The 27,028-nt window shown below is 56.6% G+C and overlaps 1 protein-coding gene and 1 long non-coding RNA gene across 3 annotated transcripts in view; one reads left to right on the forward strand and one right to left on the reverse strand.

The window, feature by feature from the left end:
- The window catches only part of GABBR1 (gamma-aminobutyric acid type B receptor subunit 1), a 28,168-nt gene extending 3,998 nt beyond the window's left edge, over nt 1-24,170 (forward strand). Inside the window, exons 6-23 of the mRNA XM_045497154.1 lie at nt 712-872; nt 3,883-4,017; nt 4,293-4,463; nt 5,397-5,498; nt 6,418-6,483; nt 6,900-7,091; nt 14,620-14,862; nt 15,451-15,514; nt 16,878-16,955; nt 19,488-19,638; nt 20,085-20,217; nt 21,286-21,402; nt 21,493-21,600; nt 21,932-22,025; nt 22,605-22,732; nt 23,167-23,295; nt 23,445-23,588; nt 23,802-24,170. Of these exons, the coding sequence (XP_045353110.1) occupies nt 712-872; nt 3,883-4,017; nt 4,293-4,463; nt 5,397-5,498; nt 6,418-6,483; nt 6,900-7,091; nt 14,620-14,862; nt 15,451-15,514; nt 16,878-16,955; nt 19,488-19,638; nt 20,085-20,217; nt 21,286-21,402; nt 21,493-21,600; nt 21,932-22,025; nt 22,605-22,732; nt 23,167-23,295; nt 23,445-23,588; nt 23,802-23,975 (2,390 nt within the window). The 3' untranslated portion in view covers nt 23,976-24,170. The remainder of the gene's footprint in view (nt 1-711; nt 873-3,882; nt 4,018-4,292; nt 4,464-5,396; nt 5,499-6,417; nt 6,484-6,899; nt 7,092-14,619; nt 14,863-15,450; nt 15,515-16,877; nt 16,956-19,487; nt 19,639-20,084; nt 20,218-21,285; nt 21,403-21,492; nt 21,601-21,931; nt 22,026-22,604; nt 22,733-23,166; nt 23,296-23,444; nt 23,589-23,801) is intronic.
- On the reverse strand, nt 18,067-19,025 carry LOC123607906. 2 transcript variants are annotated; one of them, XR_006716969.1, is made up of 3 exons: nt 18,845-19,025; nt 18,534-18,666; nt 18,067-18,177 (listed from the first exon to the last, which is right to left on the reverse strand). It is a non-coding gene; the product is annotated as an uncharacterized LOC123607906 (long non-coding RNA). The 2 variants fall into 2 exon arrangements; XR_006716968.1 differs by having other exon boundaries at nt 18,534-18,755.
- Nucleotides 24,171-27,028: the final 2,858 nt, after the last annotated feature.

The raw sequence follows: 27,028 nt of genomic DNA on the forward strand, positions 1-27,028 counted from the left end.
GCCCCTGCCCTCCCCACCCCTCCCTCTCCCTCCTCGGATCCTAGGTCCTTCGCGTCCTGTCTCCCCCCCCCCCTCCCGGCCGCCCCCGCCCCATCCATCCGCCCGTCCGTCCACACCCCCGTTCTCGCCCCAGTTCTCCACCCCCCTTCCCCCCTCCCGGCACGCCCCCTCCCCTCCCCTCTACGCCCCTCCCTGGCGTCCCGCGGGGGTCGCGTCCGCCGCCCCTCCCCCGGCGTTCCCACGCGCGCGCGCCTCCCTCCGCCCCTCCCCCAGCCGCCGCGCGCCGCCCGTGACGTCAGGGCCCCCTCCCAGCCGTCCGTCTCCTCCTCCCCTCGGTCGGTCGGTCAGTCCGCGAGGAGAGTCCGCGGTGGCCACGGCAGCGGCGGTGGCGGGAGCCGCGGGGGCCACGGGGAGCCAGCCCTCCGAGCGTCCTGGGGGCTCCGGCCCCCTGCGCCCTCCGAAACCCGGGATGGAGGCGCCGCCTCGACACCCCCTCAGCAGCCCTCCCAGGGAAAAGTGTCCCCCCTGAGCTCCTCCCCACCAAGCAGCCCCCCCCCCCCCACGCCATGGGCCCGGGGGTCCCTTCTCCCCGGGCGGGGTGGCCGCTGCCGCTCCTGGTGGTGATGGCGGCGGGGGTGGCCCCGGCGTGGGCCTCCCACTCCCCTCACCTCCCGCGGCCTCACCCGCGGGTCCCCTCGCACCCCTCCTCAGAGCGGCGCGCAGTGTACATCGGGGCGCTGTTCCCCATGAGCGGGGGCTGGCCGGGGGGCCAGGCCTGCCAGCCCGCGGTGGAGATGGCGCTGGAGGACGTCAACAGCCGCAGGGACATCCTGCCGGACTACGAGCTCAAGCTCATCCACCACGACAGCAAGGTAGTCCTGGCGGGGGCGGGGAGGGGGCAGGGGCAGGGGTAGGGGGGGCAGGGGACAGGGGGCAGGGGACACGGGACACGGGGCAGGGGGACAGGGGCAGGGGACACGAGGCAGGGGGCAGGGGGACAGGGATAGGAGGACAGGGGGCAAGGGGACAGCGGGGCAGGAGGCCAGCCACGCGCCTTGGCCTGGGTGACCGCTGGGATGGCGAAGTGGACCCCTCTCACGTGTGACTGGAGGGAAGTGGGCTGGGGTGTGGGAGCCTGGGGAGAGTCAGAGGGGCTGGAGGTTCAAGATGAGGGTCAGGGGGTTAGGAGGTGGGTCGTTCTGGGAGCGTGACCCTTCCGCTCCCCAGGACCCCTGGACCTGGGGGCGGGGGTGGGGGAACTGGGGATGGGTGTAGGGCACCAGCTGACCCTGACCCTCTGGGGAGTCCGTTACCTCCCGGGGTGGGTGGAGGGGTGGAGGAGGTGTCCGAGGCAGGAGCTGAGGCCGGCTCACGTTTTCCATGGTAACGAGGTAAATCTTGACAGCAGGTTGGAGCTGGGAGGAATGGGGACTGAGTAAGGGAAATTTTGAGGGACTTGCGTGCTCTCGTGTATGTATCGCAACGAAACAGCCAGGTAGGGGTGAGCTCCACCAGGTTTCTGCTCATTCTCCACCAGAACCGGGTTGAGGGTTCCTGGGTTGTGGGTTACACTGCGTGTTGTGCTTGGGGAGGGGCTAACGGTTGGGAGATGGGCGACGAACTGGGTTAGCGGTCTGCAGGGAGCCCGCACAAGAGCCTAGGGATAGAGGGAGTCTGGGAACTGGCGGAAGAGAGAACCAGCAAGAAGGGCCGTGGGGGAGGGGGCAAGCAGGAGGGCTGGGGTGAAGATCAGTCCTTGGGCTCCTGTGGAACTTGGGTCTGGAGTGGCTCCTCCGTTCAGCACCGTGGCCTCTAGGATGTGAGAAAGGACCAGCACGAAGGGTTAGGGAGGCGGGGACCAGAGGAAGGCGGAAGGTGAGAAAATTTGGGTTGGCCATGAGTTTCCTTGCCCACCCTATGTCCCGTTTGAGTAATTGGGAACGTGGGGAAGGATGTGGCTTCCGGCCTCAGATTTATCCTGTCTGACGTGTGGCCCCGGAAACGCGAGGGACTGGGAGACCGTGGAGTGCAGAGGTGATGAGACGGTCATCTTACACCTGGCTGGACTCAGGATTTATTGTCACTCTTTCCAACAGCCATCTGCACCTAGAAATGGTTTGTGTGGGAAGAGGGGGCAGGAATGGGGTTGAAGGTGGGGTGCATGGGGACCGTTAGCTTGGGGAGGGGACTCAGATCCCTCCTGACACTTGGGGAGGGGCTCCTAAACTTCTCCATGCTAGAGGAGTTTGTTTCAAACACATGTTCTAACTGTCTGGTCCAGAATGAGCACGAAATCCTGTCGTGCAGGAGGCCTAGGTAGATGACCCCAGGACGCCTGTGCAGGCACAGCAGGGAGCTGGAAAAGAGTTAGGAGTTAGGGCAGAGGGTCAGGGCTGCTGGAGGTGGGAGTCTGGGGCGGGAGCCTGGGAGGGCTGGGTGCAGGTGTCACGACTGGGGTCAGCAGGAGCTCTGGGTGTGGGCTCAGACTCTTCCACCATGAGAGGGGAGTCCCCAGAGGTGCTGGGAAGCAGGTGGGGAGGGGGGCCTGAGAGAAGCAGACTAACAGGAATGTGCGCTTTCCTGTGGTTTCCTGCCTGCCAATCCGGATCCTTTGCAGAAGAGAGCGGAGGGGAGGCTGAGAGGAAGTCTTTGGGGGAGGGGGGTGGGCATCACACGGAGGGAATCTGCAGTGAGGAGCAGGGTGTGGAGGGAAAGGGTTTGAGAGCAGGTAGGGGAGGAAGGAGAAGCGGAGGAAGAGACGTGGGGCAGGCTAGTGGCCCTGTGTGTATGCTCTGGTGTGTCTGTGTTTCTGCCTACCCTTCCTTCAAGCCAGGAGGGGGGCACCAGGGGCCTTGCGGTGGGCTGGGGGAGGATCTGCAGTGACCCCCTGGGGCAGTTCAGGATGGTGGGGCCTGCCGGAGAAGCCCCTCCTAGCGGGGGGGGGGGGGGGGGAGTGTTGTTCTTCCTGCCCCACCTGGCTCCCTGCTCCAGCTTCCCACAGGGTCTCAAATGTCAGGCCTCAGTGGGAAGCGAGCAGCTCTAGGGGGCCTTCCTTATTTGCTCACTGCCGGCCCCCCCTTTTCCATCCCCCCCCCCCAGTCCCCTGTGCCTCCTGTTTCTCCTCTGCCCTGGCTTCCCACTGGCTTCCATTTCTTCTCTGCTTCCTTTGGGGCTCCAGCGGCTTCTGAAATGTCAAACTTCAGCAGGAGGGGAACAGGCAGGGGGAGACCACGGGGCTCTTCCTCCCCACGCGCCGTCCTCCCAGCACCCCTGCCCTCCCCCGCTCTCTGCCTCCCCTTCACGCACCCCTAAAAACACCCGGTTTGTTAAGAGTCCTTTTCTATTTATTCTCCCAGTTCTTTCCTCACCTGTTTCTCCCTCGCCCCAGGCTTCTTTTTCAAATGTCAGAGCCCAGCAGGAGGGGAGGGATCGCCCAGCAGGACCCCCTGGTGGTCCTGTTCCCTGTTCTCTCTTGTTTGTTTATCTCTAGCCCTGGAAAGGGAAGAGCCGGGGGAAAATGGACGGTGGGGAGAGGCGAGGGAGGAATTTTCATGCCATGTTTGAGGAGCCTGTCTGCGGACTTGGGGAGAGTTTATTCACATTCCTGCAGACTCACAGAGATTTGGAGCAGAGACACAGGGGAAAAGGGACAGGGGTGCTAGAGGAAGTGAGGCTGGGGCTGTCTGAGCAGGGGCTGAAGGGAGGGGAGATTGTGTCTGCATGAACACGGATGGAGGTGCGTGCAGGAGAGGGTAGGCAGGAGAAAATGGTGAAAGCACACAAGGGTGCAGCGGTGGGATGGGTCCTCGAGGAGTGACTAGATTGTTGGAGATGCGGGGGGGGGGGCACCGGGAGAACCCACGCTTACCCCCTCCCATCCAGTGTGACCCAGGCCAAGCCACCAAGTACCTGTACGAGCTGCTCTACAACGACCCCATCAAGATCATCCTCATGCCTGGCTGCAGTTCTGTCTCCACACTTGTGGCCGAGGCCGCCAGGATGTGGAACCTCATTGTGGTAGGTGGGGGTGGGGGGGGGTTTCAGAAGGTGGGGGCTGAACAGGGGTGGACAGCATGTAAGAGGGCTGTGGAGGGACCCGGGTGCAGGACTCCTGGTCCTTTGGGGCCTCCTGGCAGCAGGGGGCTGATAGCTGCAGCTGACTTCGCTTCTTGTCCGACGGAAGTGAAGTCAGACCAGGGAACAGGCACCGGTGCCAGGCGGTGGGTCTGTGAGGGTCCCCTCTCCTGGGAGCCTGGAGCGTGAGTGTGCCCCGCGCTGTGTCTGCCCCTCAGCTTTCCTACGGCTCCAGCTCACCGGCCCTGTCCAACCGGCAGCGTTTCCCTACGTTCTTTCGAACTCATCCGTCGGCCACACTCCACAATCCCACCCGGGTGAAGCTCTTTGAGAAGTGGGGCTGGAGGAAGATCGCCACCATCCAGCAGACCACTGAGGTCTTCACCTCGGTGAGAGCGCATTTTCCACGTGCCAGTGGAGACATGTGGCCAGGATCCCTTTTGGGGAGAAGATCCTGTTTCTTTATCAAAAGCAGACAAATTCCGACTGGGTTAGGTGCATGTTCTTTCTGTAGCCAGAGGGATAAGCAGAGCTGGGTTTTCAAGATTCTTCCCAACTTCTTAGTTTTAGGACATTTTTTCCCTTTGATGTTCTCTTCCCCAGACAGACCCAAATGACCCACTTCTAATAAAGTAGGTTCACTCCACAGTTCAGATGAGATGAGAGAGAGAATGTGAGAGAAGAACCCAGAAAGGCAGCAAATCCAGAGACGCTCGGGGTGGCAGGTGTGAGTGGGAACGGAGAAGGAGGGACGGGAGAGGCAGAAGACGTCTCTGGAACAGCACGGGTGGAAAAGAGGAAGCTCAGGGCTCTGAAGCTGACGGAGGCAGCCCCTCCTTTTATTCCGGTCTTTGCATCCTCCACCCGCCCTCATGTTCAGCAGCCCTTCAATCCTCCCCTGACTTTCTCTCAGTGACCAGGACATTCTTCTGTGATCCTTTTGTCTGCCCACTTGCCTCTTGAGGTTGAGACCATCGTGCGCACACCAGACCCTGTCTCATCTTTCCCCGATTCCTCTGTTCTGCTCTCCCCCATGTTTGCTGCTTGGTAGGGATTGGCGGGGGGTGGGGGTGGGGGGATAGCGTGACCTCCCAGGACACAGATCCTTGCGAGGGGCTCATAAGTACCTTCCCACGTAGGACCATCCCTGAGACCCCAGCTGCTTTCCTTTGAGCTCTTCCCACCCTGGGGCAGATGCCATTGAAGGAAGGGTCAGAACTGCGGTTCCTCCACTTCAGAGCGTATGATCCCCAGGTAGCATCTCCGGTCTTTATGCCACTGTGCACCTGTGCTTTCTCCGTTTTTTGTTATTCCCACCCAAGACTCTGGACGACCTAGAGGAACGAGTGAAGGAGGCTGGAATCGAGATTACTTTCCGCCAGAGTTTCTTCTCAGATCCAGCTGTGCCTGTCAAAAACCTTAAGGTGGGGTGGCTGGGAGTGGTGGGCTCAGCCTGCAGAGGGACCGGGTTGGGGGGACAGTGGTGGGCTGGAGAGGAGAACCAGACAGGCAGGTTGTTGGCATATAATTAGTGTATAACATTGTGTAAGCTTGCAGCCTGCAACGAGTTGATCTGATACATATGTGTGTGTGTGTGTATATATATATATATATATATATATATATATATATATATATGTAGCATGCAGTTATATGTTGCATGTTACATATTATAGGTTGCATATAATTGATGTGTAATATTATATAAGCTGTGATGACACATTGATGTGTTGCAATACGATTACAACCCATGCTAGCTAACATCTCTTTTTTTTATGAATATAATTTATTGTCAACGTTTATTTATTTATTTTTGGGACAGAGAGAGACAGAGCATGAATGGGGGAGGGGCAGAGAGAGAGGGAGACACAGAATCGGAAACAGGCTCCAGGCTCTGAGCCATCAGCCCAGAGCCTGATGCGGGGCTCGAACTCACGGACCGCGAGATCGTGACCTGGCTGAAGTCGGACGTTTAACCGACTGCACCACCCAGGCGCCCCAGAATATAATTTATTGTCAAATTGGTTTCCATATAACACCCACTGCTCATCCCAACAAGTGCCCTCCTCAATGCCCATCACCCACTTTCCCCTCTCCTCCACCCCCCAGCTAACATCTCTATCGCATCACAGAATTTTGACTCTGCGAGACAGTAGCATCTCCTGGGGAGGTTAATTTCCATTGTCCAGTGACATTTCTATGCTACCCCTCCAGCAGAACCCTGCATTAAGCACTCTGGGGCAGGGGATGAATGCCGTGGCAGCAGCTGGCTATTTCCAGGCCTCCCTCAGCAGCTGGCTGTTTCCAGGCCTCCCCCAGCAGCTGTTTCTGTCCACTCTGCAGCGCCAGGATGCCCGGATCATCGTGGGACTGTTCTATGAGACCGAAGCCCGGAAAGTTTTTTGTGAGGTAGAGTTGGAATCAGAGGAGGCAGGGGTCTGGGTGGGCTCTGTACGTTGGGTGTGTTGTGGGGTCTCCTGTTTGCATCTCTGATCAGGTTGATAGCAGATGCTGTGAGATGACGAGTAATGCGATGCTCCTGTCTGTTGACTCTGCCTCCCATCTTGGCTTCTCGCACACAGCACTTTCTCCAGATCTCAGTTTTGTACCCTCTGTGCTTCTGCAGGAGCCCGAGTCCCATCTTTCCTGACTAGCTGGGGAGGAGCTCAGAAGGAGGAATCGCCGAGTCTTTCCCACTCCCCCCCGAGACTTGTAGATTCCTCTTTTCAATTCTCTGCTCTTCTCTGATTCCCAAGAGGCTGGAGAGTGTCAAGGGAAATAAAAGGAGAACGAAGGGCCCAGCCTCCCTCCTCCTCTGCATTCAGGTGTACAAGGAGCGGCTTTTCGGGAAGAAGTACGTGTGGTTCCTCATCGGCTGGTATGCTGACAATTGGTTCAAGATCTACGACCCGTCCATCAACTGCACAGTGGACGAGATGACGGAGGCTGTGGAAGGCCACATCACCACTGAGATCGTCATGCTGAACCCGGCCAATACCCGCAGCATCTCCAACATGGTGAGAGTGGGGACCTAGAAGCCAGCCCCTGGGCAGGGGCGAGGACTGAGGGAGCCTGGCAGGGCCGGGGAGCGGGAAGGAGAGATGGGAGGGGCAAGTTCACTAGGCCCACCTGAGTGGAAGGGCTGTTACCATGGCAACAAGGAGCAGTTGGCAAGAAGTCAAGTGAAGGAGAGGCGTTAATGATAATATAGATGCCGTAGACGCAGGCGCCTCGTAGACGCAGGCGCCTCGGCAGAGCTGTTCCTGAGCTGAAACGCCTTTTATTCTCTTAGTGACTTCCGGGCCCTTTGCACTTGCTTACTATTCACTCCTGATTGATACTCAATTAGCTTGGTTCCTGATGTTGTTTCAATGATTCCCTTTTAGAATTTCAGATATGAAAGGGACTTCTGAAATCAGTTACTTCCGGATAACGGATAGTGGCAGACCTAGAGCTGGGAGGCGCATGCTCTGGTTGGGAAGGCTGGGGTGGCCCCGCGGGAGGGGCACCCGCTCCTTTCCTCTCAGTGCTATACCCCGAGGACCATGGGCGTCTTGAGCCAGCTTACAGGGCAATCTGCATGCCTGCTCATTCCTCCCAGGGGTAGCTCCAGGCCTGGGGTACCTGTTTTGGAAAGCATGCCAGGGGCAAATTCATGGTTGTAAAGTCCCAAATATGTCATCAAAACAAAGGTTCAGTGAAAATGCTTTTGTGTAGTAAAACCAGGAGCTTAGGTACATGATTTCAGTGATCCTCCCACCAGTGCTCTGATTAGGGTTTTCATTCTGTTCTATCGACCAGGAAACTGATGCAAAGAGGTTACGTGACTTGGCCTAGGGGCCCTGTCCCTGCTGAGCCGTGAGGCCGGAGTTGGCCCCTATTGGAGTCTGACCCCAGACCCCTCTGCCCCATCACCCTCCGGCCCTGTCCCTGCTGAGTCGTGAGGCCAGAGTTGGCCCCTGTTGGAGTCTGACCCCAGACCCCTCTGCCCCATCACCCTCCATGGAAAACCATGAATTCTGACTAAAGACTCTGTGCCTTTATTGGCTAACACCTGAGCTGGTGACAGTTTTGGAGCAGGGGAGGAAGAAGGTCCAGTCAGTCTGTTCTAGCAGAGGGTTGTGTTGTGTGGACACCAGTTGTGGACTCTGTCCAGGGAAATTCCCAGGGATCGCTTTCCTGCGGAGCACCTGAGCAGTGAGCCATCCTGAGGAACCTGGAGAGAACCTGGGGAGTACTGGGGCTGGTGCCTAGAGCCCAGGCCCTGCCCGTCCCAGCTTCTGCCCCACAGCAGGCAACAGTGGAGTCCCTGGCAGAGAAGAGGGACATCTGGGCTCTGGAACTCAATGAGCGAGAGGGTCTCTTTCTGGCTCTTGGTCTCTAGAGAGAGGTAGTGCCTGCCTTTGAGGCCGTAGCCTTTGTTCTGGTGACGGGAGGTCTGCTTCATAGCTTGAAACACCAAGTGGAGCAGCCGGGATTTTCCAGGGGTAGAAGCAGCCTGAACCACTGATGGGAAGAGATGGTGGATGAATCAAGCAGGGACCAGGAGGGTGGACCAGAAACACAGGCTGGGCCCAGGGGCCAGAGCCATGCTGACTGAGAAAAGCAGAGCTGCCTCTGGCCCGTAAGGATGGCTGTCACTTAAGGGCACTGGCTCTCAAGCTTCACCTTCCTGGAGGGTTATTAGGACACACATTACTGGGCTCTCCCTTTGGAAGTTCAGATCCAGCGGGTCTGAGGTGGACCTGGGAACCTACATCTCTAACCATTGCCCTGGGGATGTTGGTGCTGTTGGTTGGAGACCACATCTTGAGGACTGTTGGCTCGAGCGGTAGTTTTCCAAAGGTTGCAATATCTAGGGATAAGTTTGGTTGTCACGACTGGCTTCTGACGGGTAAGCCAGGGATGCTTCTAAACATCCGATGAGGCACAGATCAGTACCCACAGCAAAGAATTATCCTGATCCAAATGTCAATAGTGCAGAGATTGCGAAACCCTGGTTTATTTTTATTTTTGTTTTTCTTAATGCCAAGGGATTTTATTGTGAATGGGTATCCTTTTTATGGAATCCTTTTTCTGCATATGTTGAGAAACATAGTTTAGGACAGTAGGTTGGAGTAGTTTTGGGGAAATATTGCAGTTCTGGGGCTAGAGGGGCAGTGGGGAGGTGGCCATACCTGGGGATAAGATTCTGTCTCTTGGGGTAGAGGTCTCATCAGGTCTTGGTACGATACAAAATCAAAAGCTGCCCCAGGACACACCCTTTAGGTCAGTGTGAAGCACCAGAAAGGGCTGTAACAGAAGGGCTGGTGAAAATTAGGGTCATAAAGTTATACTTGATTATTAATTTCTGTGGGTTGTAGAAGTTTTGCTGTTTGCCTCTCCTTGAGCTGCCTAGTAATGTTTCTACTTGAACATTTGCAACTGTATCTCTGTTGACCCAAGGGGAAGCATTTTTTTGGTAACTTTAGTCAGGGGGGGCCGATGCCCCCCGTGGTCAAGTGTGTTTGTCAAGTGACCTGGAGCCAGCAGAAATTGTGAAGATGTGGTCAGGGGGGACCCCATTCCTAGCAGATGAATCCCTTTCCATCTGGGTATTTTCCTGATACAGTGTTTACCTTGAACTGGAGATTGGATAGACTTTGAGGCTGAGGATGACTCAGAAAGTCTCAGCTTAGCGGCTGTCTGCTGGGCAGGTGCTCTCGGAAGGGGCATGTCCACATGCAGACGTGATGCAAGGTGGTTAGGAGGACTATGGACTTTGTTTCTTCGTGTTTTTTTAAGATTTTATTTTTTAATGTTTATTTATTTTTGATAGAGGGAGATAGAGAGCAAGATGGGGAGGTGGGGAGGGGCAGAGAGAGAAGGAGACACAGAATCCAAATCAGGCTCCAGGCTCCAACCGTTAGCACAGAGACTGATGCGGGGCTCGAACTCATGAACCGTGAGATCATGACATGAGCCAAAGTCGGACGCTTAACCAACTGAGCCACCCAGGCGCCCCTAAATTATCTCTTTTAAACTAACATTGTATAATGTATCATGGTGGGTCTGGACACTCCCCACTGATGAACACTGAGATTGTTTCCAGGTTTGTTGTCAGCTTTTCCCTGCTTAAAAAAAATTTTTTTTAATGTTTAGTTTTGAGAGAGAGACAGAGTGTGAGCAGGGGAAGGGGCAGAGAGAGAGGGAGACACAGAGTCTGAAGCAGGCTCCAGGCTCTGAGCTGTCAGCACAGAGAACGACGCGGGGCTCAAACTCACAAACTGTGAGATCGTGACCTGAGCCAAAGTCGGACGCTTAACTGACTGCGCCACCCAGGCGCCCCTCCATCACATTTGTTTTTTGTTTAAGTTTTTATTTATTTATTTTGAAAGAGAGAGAAAGAGAGAGAGAGCGGAGGAGGAGCAGAGACAGGGAGACACAGAATCCAAAGCAGGCGCCAGGCTCTGAGCTGACAGCACAGAGACCGACGCGAGGCTCGAACCCACAAACGTGAGATCTTGACTTGAGCCAAAGTCGGACGCTTAACCGACTGAGCCACCCAGTCACCCCAAGAGTAAGGACTTTGATGCCAGGCTGCCTGGCCTTGAATCCCAGCCCTGCTGTGCAGTATAACTTCTGGCAAGTTTAACTTTTCTGTGCCTGTTTCTTTATCTCTAAAATGGGCAATAAACCTCATTAGATTATTTGAGGATTAAATAAATTTATATATACACCTTAGAAATACCTTATAAATATGTTAGAAAATACCTAGTACATTGTAAGGAAATAGAAATGTTAGCTATTATTATTAACATTTTTCAGTGTAGGGACTGATGGTTATTTTTTTTTTAATTTTTTTTTTAACGTTTATTTATCTTTGAGACAGAGAGAGACAGAGCATGAACGGGGGAGGGTCAGAGAGAGGGGGACACAGAATCCGAAACAGGCTCCAGGCTCTGAGCTGTCAGCACAGAGCCCGACACGGGGCTCGAACTCACTTACCGCGAGATCATGACCTGAGCCGAAGTCGGAGGCTTAACCGACTGAGCCACCCAGGCGCCCCTTTTTAATTTTTTTTTTTAACATTTTTAAATTTATTTTTGAGACACAGAGAGACAGAGCATGAACAGGGGAGGGGCAGAGAGAGAGGGAGACACAGAATCTGAAACGGGCTCCAGGCTCTGAGCTGTCAGCACAGAGCCCGACATGGGCCTTGAACTCACGGACCGTGAGATCATGACCTGAGCCGAAGTCGGCCGCTTAACCGACTGAGCCACCCAGGTGCCCCATAGGGGCTGATGGTTATTAATGAAACATTTCAATAGAAGAATTGAGAGGACTTCATGATTTGAAAGAGCCCAAGGTGATTCTAAAGCTTCAGTCTCATGTATTGGGAAGTGTTGGGAGTGAAGAAAAATTGAGCTTAGTCTTAGATATTTTTAATTTTGGATTACTGATCGTATAGTTACAAATGCCTCAGAGACAGTTGGGGATACAGGTCCTGAAATGCTGAGCCTGATTATAGATCTGAGTATCAGTGACAACAGTGAGATTAAGAGACAAGGAGATTCACAAAGAGAAACTGCAACTTACTTTATACCCTGTATTTTATATATATTGTTATTTTATATAATAACCCTTCGAGATAGTATTATGCCCATTTTAAAGTTGAATAACCAGGGGGCGCCTGTGTGGCTCAGTGGGTTAAGTGTTCAACCTTTGATCTCAGCTCAGGTCTTGATCATGAGGTCAAGTCCCATGTTGGGCTCTTCACTGAGCTTGAAGACCACTTAAAAAAAGTTGAATAACCAACTAGTGGGGTTTAATAAGTCACTTGAGGTTACACAGCAGGTAGATGGGTCAGTTGGAATTGAGATCTATCCAATGGACATTTTTTTAAAAGTTTACTTATTTATTTATTTTGACAGACAAGAGAGAGGGTGTGAGCAGGGGAGGGACAGAGAGAGAGAGGGAGGGAGGGAGAGAGAATCCCGACGTGGGGTTCAAACTCACAAACCGTGAGATCATGACCTGAGCTGAAACCAGAGTCGGATGCTTAACCGACTGAGCCACCCAGGCCCCCCACCAGTGGACATTTTTAGTTTTATTTTTTATTTTTTCAAGTTGTTTTTATTATTTTGTTTTCTTCCAAAATTGTACTTACGTTCTAGTTAGTTAACATACAGTGAAATATTGTTTTCAGGAGGAGCACTCTGTGATTCATCACTTACATACAAGTGGGATGTTGGCTTATCCCAACAAGTGCCCTCCTTAATGCCCATCCCCCTAACCCTCCCTCCATCAACCTCAGTTTGTTCTCTGTCATTAAGAGTCTCTTGGGGCGCCTGGGTGGCGCAGTCGGTGAAGCGTCCGACTTCAGCCAGGTCACGATCTCGCTGTCTGTGAGTTCGAGCCCCGCATCGGGCTCTGGGCTGATGGCTCAGAGCCTGGAGCCTGTTTCCGATTCTGTGTCTCCCTCTCTCTCTGCCCCTCCCCCGTTCATGCTCTGTCTCTCTCTGTCCCAAAAATAAATAAACGTTGAAAAGAGTCTCTTGTGGTTTGTTTCCCTCTCTCCTCTTGCTCCCCCCACCATACATTTATCTGTTTTGTTTCTTATATCCCACATCTGAGTGAAATCATATGATATTTGCCTTTCTCAGACTCATTTCATTTATCATAATGCTCTCTAGTTCCATCCACATTATGCAAATGGCAAGATTTCTTCTTTTGGATGGCTGAGTGATATTCCATTATATATATACCACATCTCCTTTATCCATTCATCCATCGATGGACATTTGGGCTCTTTCCATACTTTGGCTATTGTCAATAGGGCTGCTATAAATATTGGGGTGCATGTGTCCCTTCAAAACAGCACAACTGTATCCCTTGGATAAATACCTAGTAGTGCAATTGCTGGGTCGTAGGGCAGTTCTATTTTTCATTTTTTGAGAAATCTCCACACTGTTTTCCAGAGTGGCTGCGCCAGTTTGCATTCCCACCAGCGGTGCAAGAGGGTTCCCCTTTCTCCACACCCTCGCCAACATCTGTTGTTGCCTGAGTTGTTAATGTTAGCCATTCTGACAGGTGTGAGGTGGTACCTCATTGTGTTTTGATTTGTATTTCCCTGATGATGAGTGATGTTGAGTATCTTTTCATGTGTCTGTTGGCCATCTGGATGTCTTCTTTGGAAAAGTGCCAATGGACATTTTTAAAAATACTTTATTTTTTTTAGAGTAATTCAAGTTCACAGCAGAATTGAGAAGAATATACTTCCTGAATCCATATGTGCACATCTTCCCCCATTATCAACATTCCCACCAGAGTGCCTATAGTTGATGAATCTACATTGATACGTTATTGCCCAAAGCCCATAGTTTACACAAGGGCTTGCTTTTGGGGTGTATATTCTGTGGGTTTGGGCAAATGTACAATGACATGTATCTCCCATTAGAATTACATGTGGGGTATTTTTTGCTGCCCTGATCCACGATACGTTTACTGCTTGTGCATGGTGTGCTGGGCACAGGGCTGGGTGCTGAGGGTGTGCAGACGGATGGAACTTGGTCCTGGCCTGTTTTTAGAGGCAGTTTCCCCTGTACCACACTGCCTGCCCCTTGCACCTCCCACTCCTGTATCTTCAGAAAGTTGAATAGAAAGAAAAGCGGGCAGGGCATGGGAAACAGATTTTTATTTATACTTCATCATTCATTTCTTCCTTAGAGTCTGAGGATGTTAGTACATTCCAGATCTAACAGAGTTCTGAGGTGCCCTGTGTATTGCTTGTGCTTTGCCAAGAGGTAGCCTCTGGGTATTTCCTTGTGTGGCCTCTGGGAGGTAACAGAGGACAGATGTGATTTTTCTCCATTACGTGGTAGACATTTCCGAAAACTTGAGCAACTGACCTATGGTTATTTAGCCAAATGAGGTCATTGCCAGGTACAGAAATTTAGGGCTCTTTATTCATCTCCTGACAGTTACAGGAGCTATCTCATTCTCTTTAGCTTCTGGAGGAAAGAGGTTGAGGGTGGGGAGGGTGTGGGTAGGGGATGAGTATTGGACCTCAAACACATGAAGGTTGCTTCTGGGCTCTCAGTCTCTCGAACACCCTTCAGGGGGCTGTGAGCTGAAGGCCCGTGAGGACGGTAAGGCAGGTAGCACACTGAAGAGTCCCCTTCCTGCCTGGTGAGTCCAGTGAGGAGGGCTCTGCAGGAACCTCATCTAGGGTGTTTCCGAACTGGAGGAGCTGTCAGGTGCTGGGTCTGAGCACGAGAGAAGGTCGTCCACGTCTCCTTTCTCTTGCCATTCGTTCTGCAGAGTGACTGTTCCTTAGACGTTCTGTTCCCATTCTGAGCTAGTGGCTGGGTACGCTGAGCCCCTGGACCCAGCTCACCGGCTGACCTAAGAGATACAGGGGCATGGTTAGATTTCGAAGGGCCGTGCGCTCGATCTGTCATGAGCACAAACCATCCGTTCAACAGAAGTTCTGGAGCCAGAATCAGAAGCCGTGCCCCCCACCCCCTCCCGCGCCAACCCTTTCTCCCCTCCTTCCTTCCGCAGACATCCCAGGAGTTTGTGGAGAAGCTGACCAAGCGACTCAAGAGACACCCCGAGGAGACCGGTGGGTTCCAGGAGGCGCCGCTGGCCTACGACGCCATCTGGGCCTTGGCGCTGGCTCTGAACAAGACGTCCGGAGGGGGTGGCCGTTCGGGGGTGCGCCTGGAGGACTTCAACTATAACAACCAGACCATTACTGACCAAATCTACCGGGCGATGAACTCCTCGTCCTTCGAGGGCGTCTCTGTGAGTTACAGTGACCTCCTTCACACTCCCCATCCTCCCACAGACACAGCGGCCTCCTCCTGGATGTGCACGTCAGTCTCTGCAATAATGGGTCTTGGGTTGGGGGGTAGGGACCCCCAAACCAGAAGAACCCATAAGAGACTGGAAGGAAAAGTGGTGTATTCCTTTTCTTTCCACCTCTCCCTCATTTCTTTCCAGTGTAGGAATTAATAGATGAGAACCGTAGAGCGTTAGAGGAGGAAATAGTCGGGTAGGTTGTCTCCTGTTCCTTTCAGAGTGGGGAAATTAGTGTCCAGAAGGATTTCATGACGACCCAGGTCACACAGCCAGGGGCCGGGTCTCCGGTGCTCTACCTGGGGTTCTTTCTCACTCACATCCCATGGGCGAAGCTTCTTTTCAACAGACTAATGTGTCTGAAATCTAGGGTATGGGCATCTGGGGTACGTCCTATATGCAGGCAAATGCCAGAAATAGACTTCATTCAGAGGCTCAGTTACATCAAAGCATAAGGACCCAGAGAGTCCCCGAGCCTCTTTTCGCTCCCGCTTTTATCACCTCTGTCTGCCTCCGCCTGTTTCCCTCCCTCAGGGGCATGTGGTCTTCGATGCCAGCGGCTCCCGGATGGCCTGGACTCTCATCGAGCAGCTGCAGGGTGAGCACAGTGGGCAGGGGCCAGCCGTTCGGGGTCACCGCCTGGGGCAAGACTCAATGACCTAGGGGCCTCCCACCTCTGGCTGCTCTCCTCTAACTGCTCATCAAGCTCTTACAGTATGAGAGCAGTGGAAAGCTGAGGGACGGTGGGTTTTCAGGAGTTGGAGAGGGGCAGGCAAAGTGAAAGCCCGTCTTTCCCCAGTGGCTTCCCATTTAATTTCAGGAATTTCCCTTGGGTGGCTTGCCAAAGAGGGGCCAACGCCTTGTTGGTCACTTACCCACAACTCAAGGAAAGCCATATCTGGCAGAGACCGTTTGTAAAGGAACCAACCTATTGAGTTTCCCTGCTATATAAACAAGCATCCTAATTTTTGTGTGGTGTATATAGTTTGGTTTTTCTAGATTGCATTTTCTTATAATTTACCACATGTATGTGTGTATTTGCCAGGTTTCTGTGAGCTGAACTGTTCACACCCCAACCAGCTTCCTAGAGCCCCTGCAAGAGAGCCATTGTGTGGCCTTCGGAGGGAAGTTTCTTTCTCTCCTGCCCCCCATCCCCCTTCTCCCATCTCCCACCCCTCTTTCCTCTTCCACACCCTATCCTCACCCCCCTCCTCCTCCCCGCATCCCACCCCATCCCCCCAAAATCCGCCTTTCCCCACCCCATCCCCCCAAAACACCCTCCATCCCCCTCTTCCCCTCCCCCCACCTCCCATCCTCCTCCTTCGCACCACCTCCCCCCCTCTACCTCCCATCCCCCATCCTCCTCCCCTCCCCAACTTTCCCTCCCCTCGCCCCATCCTCCTCCCCCTATCCTCCCCCCTCCTCCCACCCCTGCTGGAGGGCGGTGCGCTGGCTTCTGAAGGAAGCTGTTCATAACCAGATGTGGAGCAGGAATCTTAGGAGCTGCATGCTGCATTCCGTCTTGTCTTGTGGGTCTTTAAAGAGGCAGATGCAACTTTCCAAGGAATTAGAACCCAAGCCAACAGAAGAGAAATGTCTAAAATTAAAATGAAAGCCACTGGGAAAATAGATCCTGTGATTCTGTCTGTCATGAGAGGGAGAATGAGCAGGGATGTTGAAAGCTTTAGAAGCCAGAATCGATGTGCGAGACATCCGCAGTGAGAGGTGTGAGGCTGCCGCACGGCGGCGGACGATTTAGACGTAGAAGATGTTCTTCTGTATTTACGGTGCGTTGGCGCCCATCCTATACTGCCTTTCAGTCAGATTGCTGGTTCAGGTGGCCCCCAGGTCCTCCCAGGTGCCCTTGAGGGGCTCAGGGTGAAGTAGAACCCTGGGAAGCTGGTGCCCGGGCTGGGCCCTCAACCCCCACCCCCCACCCCCCCCACCTTGTCCCCATCCAGGTGGAAGCTACAAGAAGATTGGCTACTATGACAGCACCAAGGATGACCTCTCCTGGTCCAAAACGGACAAGTGGATTGGTAAGCAGGGCCCTGCTGATGTTTTCCTTCGGTGCCTCAGCAGTTGAGGGAGAGCCTTGTGCATGTGAACGGGGGTGAGGGGGTGGCAGGTGCCTGAGGCTAGAACGCGGGGTACATGGTCTGGGGGCGGGGGCCCAGGTTAGGACACGGCTAGGGGAGCTGTGTATTTGGGGAGGGGCAGGTGGTTGGTAGCAATGCACTGGTATGGATAGGACATTGCTCAGGTATGAGGGTTAGGGGTGGGGGTGCACAGGGGGCAGCCAGGAAACCCCGTCCGGGTTTACCAGCTGTTCTGGTGCCTTGCTGTCTCTGAACCAGCTACTTGAGGCCGACAATGGCCTCTTCATCTCCGTCAGGAAAACTTAAACTGTAGGAGAGGCTTTGAAACCTCATGTACTTCTCTTCCAATGAAACGTGCTTTTTAAAGGGAAAAAGGAAACAATTACTCTTTGTGTGCTTTGTGGGCTAAATGATCAGAAATAGGAAAGACACTCAAGGTGGACAAAAGGAGGGACCGAGGTGGGGACAGCTGCCCTACCCAGCTGGGATCTAGAGATTCCCAGCACTGCTGGTGAGCTGACATTTCTTCATAATTTGAATTTAGGACAGTGTTCTGTGCTGCTATAAATGCTGCACGGCCTAAATTACACTTTTCTTTTTAAAGCGAAACAAATTGAAATTGGTTTTTTTTTTCTTTCTCGTTTTTTCCCTTGTGAACTCGATGACACATTTGAGCTTCCCCTATTAATAACCAGAAAACACCTTTGGGGATATCACCCTACGAGGGGTAAAAATCACAGATCAGTGTTTTCCTAAGGTGAGGAGACCAGCCTGGATACTTTGAAGTTTCTGGATTTATGATTCTGCAGCGGTCTTTTGCAGCTTTTGATTTGAGTCATAAGAGACCTCGTGAGGTTTATCTCTGTCAACCCTTCTTTCCCACCCACTTTCCTTTGCTGCAAAACAGACAGAAAAACACACGGGACAGACAATGACAGAAACAGACTAGGGCTTTGGTGATACATCTGGGTCTGTAGCTCCACCCCTCACTTCTGACTGCTTCCTGACCCCCTGCGGCAGGGAGTGGGCACTGGAGGGGCCCCCATCCAGGGCAGCGAGGGTCCCCATGTCCTCATGGCTAGGGATGGTGTCACCTGCCCCATCTTCATTCCTTGTCCCCCTTGCCCCCCCCCCCCCAGTGCCATGCAGGAGGGACCCCCACCTGACCAGACCCCCTCTAGTTCCATGCAGGAGGGGTCCTCAGCTGGCCAGAGCCCCCATCCCCAGTTCCATGCAGGAGGACCCCCCCCACCTGACCAGACCCCCCATTTGCATGCAGGAGGGACCCCCCCCACCTGACCAGACCCCCTCTAGTTCCATGCAGGAGGGGTCCTCAGCTGGCCAGAGCCCCCATCCCCAGTTCCATGCAGGAGGACCCCCCCCACCTGACCAGACCCCCCATTTGCATGCAGGAGGGACCCCCCCGACCTGACCAGAACCCCTCAGTGCCATGCAGGAGGGGTCCTCAGCTGGCCAGAGCCCCCATCCCCAGTTCCATGCAGGAGGACCCCCCCCCACCTGACCAGACCCCCCATTTGCATGCAGGAGGGACCCCCCCCGACCTGACCAGAACCCCCCAGTGCCATGCAGGAGGGTTCCTCAGCTGGCCAGAGCCCCCATCCCCAGTTCCATGCAGGAGGGACCCCCCCACCTGACCAGAACCCCTCAGTGCCATGCAGGAGGGTTCCTCAGCTGGCCAGAGCCCCCATCCCCAGTTCCATGCAGGAGGGACCCCCCCACCTGACCAGAACCCCTCAGTGCCATGCAGGAGGGTTCCTCAGCTGGCCAGAGCCCCCATCCCCAGTTCCATGCAGGAGGACCCCCCCCACCTGACCAGACCCCCCATTTGCATGCAGGAGGGACCCCCCCGACCTGACCAGAACCCCTCAGTGCCATGCAGGAGGGGTCCTCAGCTGGCCAGAGCCCCCATCCCCAGTTCCATGCAGGAGGGACCCCCCCACCTGACCAGATCCCCTATTTGCATGCAGGAGGGACCCCCCCGACCTGACCAGAACCCCTCAGTGCCATGCAGGAGGGATCCTCAGCTGGCCAGAGCCCCCATCCCCAGTTCCATGCAGGAGGACCCCCCCCACCTGACCAGAACCCCTCAGTGCCATGCAGGAGGGTTCCTCAGCTGGCCAGAGCCCCCATCCCCAGTTCCATGCAGGAGGGACCCCCCCACCTGACCAGATCCCCCATTTGCATGCAGGAGGGACCCTCGACCTGACCAGAACCCCCAGTGCCATGCAGGAGGGGTCCTCAGCTGGCCAGACCCCTCCCCTAGTTCCATGCAGGAGGGACCAGACCCCTCTTACCCTTCATGCCATGCAGAAGGGGCCCCCCACCTGGCCAGAACCCCCCCAGTTTCATGAAGGAGGGGTCCTCAGCTGATCAGATCCTCCCCCCCCCTGCAGTTCCATGCAGGAGAGACCCCTAGCTGACCAGACCCCTCTTACCACCCATGCCATGCAGGAGGGGCCCCCCCGGCTGACCAGACCCTGGTCATCAAGACATTTCGCTTCATGTCCCAGAAACTCTTCATCTCCGTCTCTGTTCTGTCCAGCCTGGGCATTGTCCTGGCTGTGGTCTGTCTGTCTTTTAACATCTACAACTCTCATGTCCGGTAAGTCTCTTTCCTGACACTTTCCTTGTTCTGTCTGCCCCTCCCAGACAGCGGGCATGCCCTCCCCTCCCGAGGGACCAAGGATAAGACCCTCCGGAGGCCTTGGGCGGTGGATGCTTTCATTCTAATGCATTCCCAGTGGCCACTGGGCTGGAAACCCCCCATCCCAGCCCCAAAGCAGCTGTCTGGACACCAAGAGCCCCTGGGGCCAGGGGACACAGTGTGTGCAGGTGGTGTCCTGGGCTGGGGAGCTCCCCGCAGCTCTGTGCTAGCCCCCGCCCACGCGGCCTTGTCTCCCAGGCTGCACCATGCACCCTTGCCCATGGCTGAGCTTGGGTCAGGCCCTGGCGGCACTGAGGAGCTGACCCCCCAGGAGAGGAGGTTAATTCTACTCTTCCCCCCCCCCCGCCCCCCCCGCCCCCCCGCCCCCCCGCCTCTGCCCCTAGCTACATCCAGAACTCCCAGCCCCACCTGAACAATCTGACTGCTGTGGGCTGTGCCCTGGCACTGGCTGCCGTCTTCCCCCTCGGGCTGGACGGCTACCACATTGGCAGAAGCCAGTTCCCCTTTGTCTGTCAGGTAAGGAGGATGTGGGGCAGACACCCTGCAGGAGGAAGCTGTCCTCCCCCGCCCCCCCCCCCCCCCCCCGTCCAGGAGCCCGGGCCCGGAAGGCCGTGGTCCCTGCCGTTCCTCGACTGTCCCTGTCCCCCTAATGCCACCCCTGTGGTCCCTGCCTGGCCCCATTCCTTCTTTCTGTCCTCCAGACCTTCTCACTGTGTGGCTCTCTTGTCGGTTCCAAGGTTGCCATGGCCTCATGGACAAGAGGGGAGGTGTTGAGGGTGAAGGAGGGTCTGCGCAAAGAGCCCTTGAACAATGGCAGCTTGTGTGGGGCTGAGAGAAGGAACTGGGTTCCCAGGGTGGCCTTGGTTGTGGTCCGGAGACCCGAACTAACAGCAGGGAGTGGGGGCAGGGAGGACGTTCTTGGTATTCGGGGCATGGCAGGTCCTGGGCTGTGGGGAAAGGCTGGCTTCTGTAGTTCTGTTATGCTGGTGGGAAATAGTCCTTCTTTCCCTGCCCTCCTCACGCCTCCTTGTGTGCCTGTCCCGACCCTGCAGCTGTGCACGTGCACCCCGCCAGAGGCTGTGTGTCCCCAGTAAAACCAGAAAGCAGTGGGAGAGGTAGACAGAGGGGGCTCTAGGAGGGGTGTCTGCACAGAGTGCTGTGGAAGCAGAGAGGAAGCAGCTCAGGACATGGCTGGACCCCAGCAGGGGTGGCATTTGAATATCAAAGGACACGTGGGCTTTACCAGCTGGAGAGATAAAGGTGGTCACTCATGTGGGTTGCAGGGTTAGAAGAGCCAGCATCTCAGGGGGGCACGTCAGTGTGGCTGGAGCAGGGGGAGCAAAGGCCCCGTAGATGGGCCTGCAGAGGTGGGTGGGGCTGTGTTGTGGAGGGTCTGGGGCTGTAACCCGCCCGATTGGCCAGTAACCCCAGGAGATTGTGGCCGGTCACCCTGCTGCATGGGAGGACGTTGCTGAAGGCAGGGACTCCCTTGCTGGCCCTCCACACCCCCATCCCCACCGGCGGTACGCCTGTTCCCTCCCGAGGCTCTGCCCCACACTGCCCTGCTCTCTTGTCCTGTGCCAGGCCCGCCTCTGGCTCCTGGGGCTGGGGTTCAGTCTGGGCTACGGCTCCATGTTCACTAAGATCTGGTGGGTGCATACGGTCTTCACGAAGAAGGAGGAGAAGAAGGAGTGGAGGAAGGTGAGCTGCTTGCTCTTCCTCGGCCCTCAGGTCCTTGGCTCCTGGGGCCTAGAGGGCTTCTTCCGACTGGCCTGTGCTCTGTTTGTGCAGACGCTGGAGCCCTGGAAGCTGTATGCCACGGTGGGCTTGCTGGTGGGCATGGATGTGGTCACTCTTGCCATCTGGCAGATTGTGGACCCCCTGCATCGAACCATTGAGGTACAGCTTGGGAGGAGGTACTGAGGCCAGGGCCGAGTGGGGCTCACTGGTGTCCGGGCTGAGTACGGGCTGGAGGCGTGCAGCCACTCGTGGGAGAGCGCTGTCCAGCATCGTGCTCCGGTGCCCCGAGGTTCCTTGATGAAAGCGAGTAGTGGGGAGCCAGGAGGGATGTGTAGACCTTCCAGGCATGTGGAAAGCTGGGGTTCATGAAAACACCCCTGGGCCTAGCATGGGGCCTGGCATCAGTATCCAGGGTCTCCTAGAAAAGGGGGGGCAGGGGTGGGCGGGGAGGGTGACTGCCATCTCTCTGGTGGCCCAATTTCTCCACTAGACTTTTGCCAAGGAGGAGCCGAAGGAAGACATTGATGTGTCCATCCTGCCCCAGCTGGAGCACTGCAGCTCCAAGAAGATGAATACATGGCTGGGTGTGTGGGCTGTGGGGGAGGGGGTGGGGCAGGGACAGCGGGCTGGTGGGGACAAGGGTCTTCGGAATAAGAGTGTCCTCCTCTGTGTCATCGCACTGACCCTTTCTGGGGATGGGGGAGAGTTGGACTGTTTCCAGGAGGAGCGGGGGGCTAAAGCAGGGGTGTGGCAGAGGGACCAGGGGGGATGGCCTGACCCCTTCTCTCTGGTCTGCTCCCTATAGGAAGACCAGAGCTGGGAGGGCCTGGGGCAGGCCCCTTTTGGCCTCCTGAACATTGCTCTGGTCTTGTGGTTTTACCACAAAGGGTAAAACATACCCTCAGCCTGGAGGGTGAGGGGGTGAGACATTGTGTGGCCCCGGGGCTGGTGGATAGCTACTGTCAGCAGTCACCACTTGTGTCCCAGGAGGAGGTGGTCAGGTGGTCAGGTTGGGGGATGCACAGAGATGGCTGTGCTAGGTCAGAGGGGCTGACGGGAGGGGGGCCCTGTTTGCAGTAGGTGGGGGGTGAGGGCGGAGAGTGGACGCAGGGGTGGACGCTTGGAGGGCTTGTTGCCCATGTGACCGATTCCTGCCGTTCTAGGCATTTTCTATGGTTACAAGGGGCTGCTACTGCTGCTGGGCATCTTTCTTGCCTATGAGACCAAGAGCGTGTCCACCGAGAAGATCAATGACCACAGGGCCGTGGGCATGGCCATCTACAATGTGGCGGTGAGCCGTAGCACCTGGCCCTGAGCCCAGGGGCTGCCTGGGGTCAGTGGGTGCAAGTCAGGTTTTAATAGTTTTTAAGGCCCCAGGCTTGCCAAGCACTTTACAGTTGGTAAAGCACGCTGCAGACACTGTCTCATTAATCTTCCTGTGACCGCCCATGAGGCACACGGTACTGTCCCCACTACATGGGCGAGGAAGCAGAAAGGTTAGATGGCTTGTGTGTGGTTCCCTGGCCAGGTCGGCTTGCCACCAGGTGTGGGACACTCGGGGACTGAATGTGTGTAATGGTAGCAGGAGAGGCAGGGGCTGACCTAGAGCCCAAGAGGGTGGCCTCACATTTGGGCCCCTGTGGCAGGGTAGCTGTGCCGGCATGTGTCCTCATGGGCCGTCCTGGGGGAGGAGAGCCCGGAGGTCCCAAGCTCGTTCGCCCGCAGGTCCTGTGCCTCATCACCGCCCCCGTCACCATGATCTTGTCCAGCCAGCAGGACGCCGCCTTTGCCTTCGCGTCCCTCGCCATAGTGTTCTCCTCCTACATCACTCTGGTGGTACTGTTCGTGCCCAAGGTCAGGCTCCCCCCGGCCCCCGCCCCCCAAGGTCTGGCCCGACCCCGGCCTTCATCCTGGGCCTCTGCTCCCTGCCCCCCTGCCCCCCTCCTGGCCTCCCCCCCTCCACCCCGCTCCAGCACCCCACACCCCCCACACTGGCCTCCCAGGTGCGCCGGCTGGTCACCCGCGGCGAGTGGCAGTCAGAGGCTCAGGACACCATGAAGACCGGGTCCTCCACCAACAACAACGACGAGGAGAAGTCCCGGCTGCTGGAGAAGGAGAACCGGGAGCTGGAGAAGATCATTGCCGAGGTGCGCGGTGGGGGCGCACGGACGGTCCCTCCCGTCGTCCCTGGTCCTCACTTCTCTGGTCCCTTCTCGTCCCTGCCCTCTCCCCCCGCCCCCCACCCTTGTGCACTCTTCCCTGACTCTCCATTCCTCTGTACACTGTTGCCTCTGCGTCCCTGCCCACCCCCACCCCCGACTTCGCTCCTCACTCCCCCTTCTCCCGTCCTCTTCCCACAGAAGGAGGAGCGCGTCTCTGAGCTGCGCCACCAGCTCCGGTCCAGGCAGCAGCTCCGCCCGCGGCGCCACCCCCCGACGCCCCCAGACCCCTCTGGGGGCCTGCCCAGGGGGCCCCATGAGCCCCCTGACCGGCTCAGCTGTGACGGGAGCCGGGTTCATTTGCTGTACAAGTGAGGCTGGGAGGGGGGAGGGAAGGGGAGGGCCGGGACGAAGTCCCCCCTCTGTGAGGCCGGGTGGCCTCTCGGACTCTCCGACTCTGGGAAATGGCGGTGTCTCTTGTGTCCTCACCAAATTGCGTCCACTGGACTCCGCTGTCCCCTCTGTGCCTCGCCGCTGCGCCCCCCACCCGGTCCACCCTGCCTGCCGGCCCACCTCCGCCCTGCCCCCTCCCACTGCTCCATGCTCCCTCCCCCTGCTCCCGCCCACCTCTGCCCTGCCCCCACCCACCTCTGCCTGGCCTGCCTGGGCCCACCTCCGGGAGCTCCCTCCCCTTCGCGCCTTCCTCCCGCACCACCCCCCCCCCCCCCCCCCCCCGCCCCCCAACCTCAGCCCTGTCCCCGCCCACCTCCTGATCCTCCCTCCCTTCCTTCCCGCCCACCTCTGCACTCCTCTCCTGCCACACCCTCACCTACTACCACCCTCGCGAGTCTCCTTCCCCGGGTCCACCCCGCACCCCTCACCCCTAACACCAGGTTTGTCCTTCTTGAATTTTGCCTCCTCCTGGCGCTCATTCTTCCCGCCTCAACCTGCGCGTGCTCATGCCGGCCCACACCTGCTCCGCACAGGTGCTGTCTCCTCCCCCCTGGGGTCACGTGTCCTTGCCACCCCGAAGCTCTCCTGGCCCGTGTGCATGTGTAGCTGAGGCGGGTCTTTCCCAGTGGGGCACATCCGTGTGTATCCAGATGCATTCCCTGCGTGCTCGTGGTACCTGGGTACCTCCCCTCTGCACCTGGAAATCATGGCACCCTCCCAGCAGAGCTATGGGTGCCCACCCTGCACAAGGTGATGCCCTTGTCCCCAGTTCCCACTCACTTGGTTTCTGCCCGAACTTCCCCCCCGTCCCCAGCTCATGTACACTCCTTTCCCCACCCCCCCTCATGTCTCCCCTTCTCTTCCCCACCCCCTGCTCATGTCCCCTCCTCCCTGTCCCCCTTCTACCCCTCTTCCCTCCCTTAACTCCCCCTCCCCCTGCCCCCCTGCTCATGTCCCCCCTCCCCCGCATGTCCCCCCTCCCCTGCCCCCCTACTCATGTCCCCCCTTCCCCGCCCCCCTGCTCATGTCCCCTCCTCTTCTGCCCCCCCACCCCTCTCCTCCTCCCCTCAACTCCCCTCTCCCCTTGCCCCCCCATGTCCTGCCTCCCCTGCCCCCTCCTCCCCCCTCCTCCTTCCCTCAACTGCCCCCCTCATGTCCCCCCTCTCCTGTCCCCTCCTCCCCCCCTTCCTTCAACTGCCCCCTCTCATGTCCCCCTCCTCTTCCCAACTCCCCTCTCCCCCTGCCCCCCTCCCCCGCTCATGTCTCCCCTCCTCCCCCATGCTCATGTCCCCCCTCCCCTGCCCCCTGCTCATTTCCCCTCCTCTGCCCCCCTCCTTCCCCCTCCTCCTCCCCTCAACTCTCCCCCCCTTGCCCATTCATATCCCCCCTTCCCTTCCCCCTCTGCTCATGTCACCCCTTCCCCTTGTCCCCCTGCTTATGTTCACCCTCCCCAGGCCTTACAATCTTTCTTTCCAGAACTGCTCCCTCTGGTCATGCGTTTTTCTGGGGGGATTTAAGGGAGAAGAAGTGGGGGCAGGTTGGGAGGCTGTGTCCTGTAGGTGATGGTTGAGAATCCCAACCAAAGGAAGGCTCCCCGGGTGGACAGACGGAACTCCGGGCAGGAGGTGACATCCCCTTCACACTGTGGTGTCTCTTGGGGAGGGATCTCCCCCAATCTCAATAAACCAGTGCACAGTGTGACTCATCAGCTCATCCCTTACTGAGAACACACTGGGCTTCAGTCCCAGGAGGGGAACTCGGGGGGCTCCATGCTGGTGAAAAGGCCCCACAGCAGAGGGGTGGGAGGAAGGTTTTGTTGGTCCACTGAGGGCCTCTCAAAGCAGGACAGGATTGGGCCGCCACTAGTCAGTGATACTTCAGCGTGTAACTGTGGGGGCTCTGGAGTCGCGGCAGAGCGTCCGTTACCACCACTTGCGGAAAGGTGCCTGGAGCTCCTTGCCTCGTCCTGCTCACCATCATCACTCGGCCCTTTGTCCAGTGGTGCCAGGACCGCGGCCTGGGGTGGTCCTCGGCCCGCGGAGGATGCTGGTGAGTGCCAGGCGCTGTCGCTGCTGTTCGAGGACGTGTGTGACAGTGCTGGGTGCTCACTGGAGCCTGGGCCACACGCCTGAGAAGACGCGAGGACCCTCCCTCCTAGGGATCAAGCACCACAGAAGAATGGCGGGTGCCGGTGACCTTGGGCCTAGCGGCCCCTGAGCACCCCCTGCCTTCAGTCTCTGAGAACCCTGAGCAGCTGGCAAGGAAACTGCTGTCGGACAACAGAAAGTACTGAGTGGTCCGTTAGGGCAAGGAAACCTGGGGACTCCTGACTCCTCGAGTTCTCTGAGAGGAGGGAATGATTCCTCGAGTTCTCCGAGAGGAGTGAGTGGTTCCCGAGATCTCTGAGAGGAGCGGATAATTTCGCTGTGAGGTCTCTGAGATCTCTGAGAGCAGCGGATGATTTCTGGAGTTCTCTGAGAGGAGCGGGTGATTCCCCGAGTTCTCTGAGAGGAGCAGGTGATTTCTGGAGTTCTCTGAGAGGAGGGAATGATTCCCTGAGTTGTCTGAGTGAAGTGATTCTTTGCAGCTCAGCTTTTGTGTTTCCCTTTGGTACTGTTTGTTTAAAGCAATGCTCACATTTTTGTGGAAGATTGGAGGCCTGGGTGGTCCTCTCACTTCATCGTCCTGTTCGGAAGGCCTTTCTGAAGTCCCAGGAGAGCTCCTGTGGGTTAAGTCCCAGAGCAATGGTTGAACACCAGTCCACTGTGGTTATTCACTGCAGGCCATCTGCACGCACTGCAAGTTCCCCTGCTCCCACAGCGGCTCCTTCTCAGGGAGAGGCAAGAAGCCTGTGCGGTAGGCAAGCCTGTGGTGTGGAAAATGTGCTGTTCCAGCCCCAGGGTAGACCCCAAAAGACCATTATTGCTGCCTCAGATGTCTTTTGCGCAGCTCTGCAGAGGTCGAGGGTGAGCCAA

This window comes from Leopardus geoffroyi, chromosome B2 (genome assembly GCF_018350155.1).
Source record: "Leopardus geoffroyi isolate Oge1 chromosome B2, O.geoffroyi_Oge1_pat1.0, whole genome shotgun sequence".
NCBI classification, from domain to species: domain Eukaryota; kingdom Metazoa; phylum Chordata; class Mammalia; order Carnivora; family Felidae; genus Leopardus; species Leopardus geoffroyi.